Raw genomic sequence first — 4511 nt, 5'->3', positions numbered from 1 at the left:
AAACTCCACAGACTCCCGGACACGGCACCACGCGCGACATACGTGACAGCCTATCCGCAACCGTGAACTCACCGTACCGCCACCACAAGAATTTAACCCGCGCACGGGCCGTGAAACCCGACGCAACAGAAGAACGAAACGACATGAGAAAGCTCCAGGCCGGCACTGTCGCGGCGGCACAGTTCCCTTCCCGTGGCGACGAGCACGGGACCGGTACGAGACAGCGGAACCAGGCGGGGTGGGATCGCTCGCTCACAGGACCTGTGATGTGAATGTGATACGATCGATCTTACCGCGCGCATGTGAACCTACCCACTGGCACTGGGCGAACAGGGCGTGCTGGCTAGGCCCGGCGCTGGAGAGCACCACAAGGGCACTCACTCTCACCACCGCACCAAACCGGGAAAGGGAAGGGAAGGAAGGAAGGCGCGCACGCACCGCTTCCTCCGGGCCAGGGCGCGTGGTGGGCGCCCACGGCCGCCGGCCCGTGACCCGGTGCTGGCCAATGGCGGCCCGCCAGGTGCGGGGCGAGCGGGCGGCCACCCGGAAGCGCACAAGCGACGGTGCGCCGAAATGCCCCGCCTCGGCCGTCTTCTACCTGGGAGCCTATATATAGCCCCGGATGGGGTAGCACTCCTTGCCCTGATCATACCAGTAGCTGGTACACACATTCATACCTACATACATCCATTCGTCATCAGCATCCGCTCACCAGCTTGTGAGGGGAAGACGAAGCTGGGAAGAAGGTCGTGTTTGAGCACACGAAGCTGGGGAGCAGAGCTCGGCGCTAGCTAGCTTGCCGGTGCAAGATGAGGAGCCGTGGCTTTGCTCTGAGCCATGCCGCGGTGTTTCTCGCGTGGTGGATGGTGCATTGCGGCGGCGGGCTTGTCGCCGCCGTGCCTCCTGGTCAGTTTCTTTCTTTGCTTCTGTTCCTGTTTCAGACTCTTTTACTGTATGGGTAACACCGTCTGAACTGTTCTGGTTGCATGCAGATGGTTGGTACGATTACACTGCCCACACGGACGTAAGTCTTATTACTGCAGATGTGTTCCTTCTATGAAATCCTAGAGTACCTCTTTCAGTGATCTGAAACGTCTTTATATTAGTTTGCGGAGGGATTAGTTTTCTTTGATGAGACTGTGAGGGTGTAGTTTGACAAAGCTGGTCTTTGCCAACTGTTCTTGCATTGTTTAGCAGCGCGGGCATTGCCCTTGGTCTTGGGGAGCTCATGCCATGGGGTTAGAACTAGCTGGATAGGGAATGGGGGCAGGCGAAATGACGAGCCCAAATCCAGTCGACCACCAACGCTGCTTTCTCCCCACAGTGTGCACCTGACGTTTTCTTCAGTTATTTCAGTTTTGTTCCCATGTGTGCGCTCGGAGACCACGAGCCCACCCGCACCTACCTCCTAAAGAATGAAAATTATCACACAACAACAAACGACAACTATTGTAATTTGTAAGAGCATCTACAACCGGTCAAGGGGTTGCCCGGTTTAAAAAAAAAAACAACAACCGGTCATTGCAAATATAACCCCATAAATGTCTGGAAACTCGTCCGGTCAGTGACCGAACGTGCTCCTTATTTGTCCGTTCGCACAACCACATTTCTTATTATTTTTTTCTTATATGCCCATCACATCGTATGTGGCGGATTGTTCGGACGCGTCCGCAAGACTTCGTATTATCTCCATATTTGAGATGGATATACGAGGGTTTACACACAACCCGAATACGATACATTTTTCTATCTCTTTTGTCTAACCAGGAGCTTCCGCGGACGTGATCATTTAAGATGTCGGGCTGTAGATGCTCTAAGTAGCACGCTTTTCGTGACATAATTGAAGTATTATATTAGTCCACGGTATGTTCTGAAATGGCTAGAAGTATCATGACGAGTTGGTTCACTCTGTTTGCTCGATGCTCTTATTTGGAAGCAAGCACAGCACGCGCCTACTACTAACATGCGTTTTCAGGCCGACCAACTGACACGGCAAATGAGCTGCTCACTGCTTATTACTTGTATATACGCTTAGCTGAACTTTGCTGTCGCTGTCCTGTCCATGTACAATGGACTGATGGAGGTTTCAGTGGGTGTGCACGGCAATGGTAGCTCTGGCGACGAGTAAACTAGGCCAACATAGTTCACTCCCATGCATCGCTCGTGGAATAAGTTGCTAGTGGTGGTGATTAAATCTTTCATCTTTGCGTTGTACATGGCGTTCAGTGCAGAGGTCACCCGGAGCCGGCGCAGTACAACGGCGGGATTCTGAAGTACGGTAACGGCGAGGACCCGAACGGGTACAAGACGACGGAGACCGGCGTCCTGTCCCCGGCGTTTGTGGTCTACAACCTCAACAAGTCCACAATGTACACCTTCTCGGGTTGGGTGAAGCTGGAGGGCTCTTCCTCGGCTCTGATCACCGCGAGGCTGGCCCCGGACAACTCCGGCACACGGTGCATCGGCACGGTCCTCGCCAGGAGCGACTGCTGGGCGTTCCTAAAGGGTGGCTTCGTCCTCGACTGGCCAACTCAGACCTCCGTCATCTTCTTTCAGGTGCACATATATGATAAATCCGAGAGATGTGATGTGCCTCTCGGGAGAGGCTGTTTGCTGAAACGTGGTGCCTGATTTGTTACCCCCTTGTTGATTTTGCATTTCAGAATGCTGATAGGACCCCCATGAAGATCACCATTGCGAGCGGCTCGCTCCAGCCGTTCACGACGGATCAATGGTCGATGCACCAGAAAGATACGATCCGGAAGGTACACTTCTCTTGCTGTCTTCTTGTGCCAACTTGACCTTCCCTGGTAGAGTGGTAGTAGTTAGTTGAGTGGGAGTAATGTGATGTGTGTTTTTATTTTGGGCGGAAGCAGAGGAGGAAGAGGATGGCCACCATACACGTCGCCGACCCGCACGGCACCCGCGTGGTGGGCGCGTCGGTGTCCGTGCAGCAGACCGCCAAGGACTTCCCGTTGGGGTCGGCGATCGCCTCCACCATCCTGGGAAACGACGCGTACCAGAAATGGTTCGTGGAGCGGTTCAACGCGGCGGTGTTCGAGGACGAGCTCAAGTGGTACTCGACGGAGCCGGCGTCGGGGCTGCTCCGGTTCGACGTGCCGGACCAGATGCTGGCGTTCGTGCGGTCGCACCGGGTGATGGTGCGCGGGCACAACATCTTCTGGGAGAACCAGGACGCGACGCCCCGTTGGGTGAAGGGCCTGTCGCCGGAGGACCTCCGGTCGGCCGTGAACACGCGCATCCAGAGCCTCATGACCCGGTACCGCGGCGAGTTCGCGCACTGGGACGTGAACAACGAGATGCTGCACTTCAACTTCTACGAGCAGCGGCTGGGCCCCAACGCGACCATGGACTTCTTCAGCGTGGCGCAGGACGCCGACCCGCTCGCCACGCTCTTCATGAACGAGTACAACGTCGTCGAGACCTGCGACGACGCCTCCTCCACCGTCGACGCGTACGTGGCCCGGCTCAAGGACCTCCGGGCCGGCGGCGCCGTGCTGGAGGGGATCGGCCTCGAGGGACACTTCTCCAAGCCCAACATCCCCTACATGAGGGCCGTGCTCGACAAGCTGGCCACGCTCAACCTGCCCATCTGGTTCACCGAGATCGACATCAACAACAAGTTCGACGCGCAGACGCAGGCCGTGTACCTGGAGCAGGTGCTGCGGGAGGCGTACGCGCACCCGGCGGTCAGCGGCGTCATGCTCTGGACGGCGCTGCACGAGAGCGGGTGCTACCAGATGTGCCTCACGGACTGGAACCTCAAGAACCTGCCCGTCGGGGACGTCGTCGACCGCCTGCTGCAGGAGTGGCAGACGGGGCAGGTCGCCGGCCCGACGGACGCGCACGGCGCCTACAGCTTCAGCGGCTACCTCGGCGAGTACGTCGTCACCGTCAACGCCGGCAACACCTCCAAGCAGGCCACCTTCTCGCTGTCTCCAGGGGACGAGACCAGGCACATCACCATTCAGATATGACACTAGTACTAGTGTTCCGATCCATATGTGTGGCACGCTGTTGCTGCCCGCACTTGTTGCCTCGGGCTTCTACCTCCGCTGACACATATCGTCGCATGTGCGATGCGTGGTGTTACTAAATTATATACTCCTACTACTAGTGTAGCGATTGTTACGCGTAATTACAGTAATGTCCATTCGAGCAAACGATTATGTCTAAGAAAAAAAACGAGCAATTGATTATGACATGTTGCGAGCTCGCCTCGTCTAGCACACCGCACACGGCTAGCTTCTGTAATCTCCATGGTGCAACGTGCTTCTGTAATCTCCATGGTGCACACCGCACACGGCGAGCTCGCCTCTACTAGTTAGGAATGAGGGCGATCTCGGGTGCATTTGCATCCGGATGAACAGTAATTTCAAAAATAATAGCAAATATTTTCAAAGCATTATGATTTTTTTATAGATGTTCATGTTAGTGCCTCAAGCATGCTTGACTATTTTCATGCGAAACAGAGTAGTGGTGTTTTGTTA

The 4511-nt window shown here is 55.6% G+C and overlaps 1 protein-coding gene across 1 annotated transcript; it reads left to right on the top strand.

Annotated features, from left to right (window-relative positions):
* The first annotated feature begins 627 nt into the window (after window positions 1–627).
* Window positions 628–4223, top strand: LOC123449174 (endo-1,4-beta-xylanase 5-like). The gene is made up of 5 exons (XM_045126284.1): window positions 628–906; window positions 993–1024; window positions 2227–2556; window positions 2664–2765; window positions 2877–4223. Exons 1-5 carry the CDS (start codon window positions 810–812, stop codon window positions 3996–3998), a joined length of 1683 nt encoding a protein of 560 aa, XP_044982219.1. The 5' UTR covers window positions 628–809; the 3' UTR covers window positions 3999–4223.
* The last annotated feature ends 288 nt before the right edge of the window (window positions 4224–4511 follow it).

Source organism: Hordeum vulgare, chromosome 4H, assembly GCF_904849725.1.
Source record: "Hordeum vulgare subsp. vulgare chromosome 4H, MorexV3_pseudomolecules_assembly, whole genome shotgun sequence".
Classification (NCBI taxonomy): Eukaryota; Viridiplantae; Streptophyta; class Magnoliopsida; order Poales; family Poaceae; genus Hordeum; species Hordeum vulgare.
Note: the sequence above shows the minus strand (reverse complement) of the source record. Positions and strands in the feature narration are given on the sequence as shown.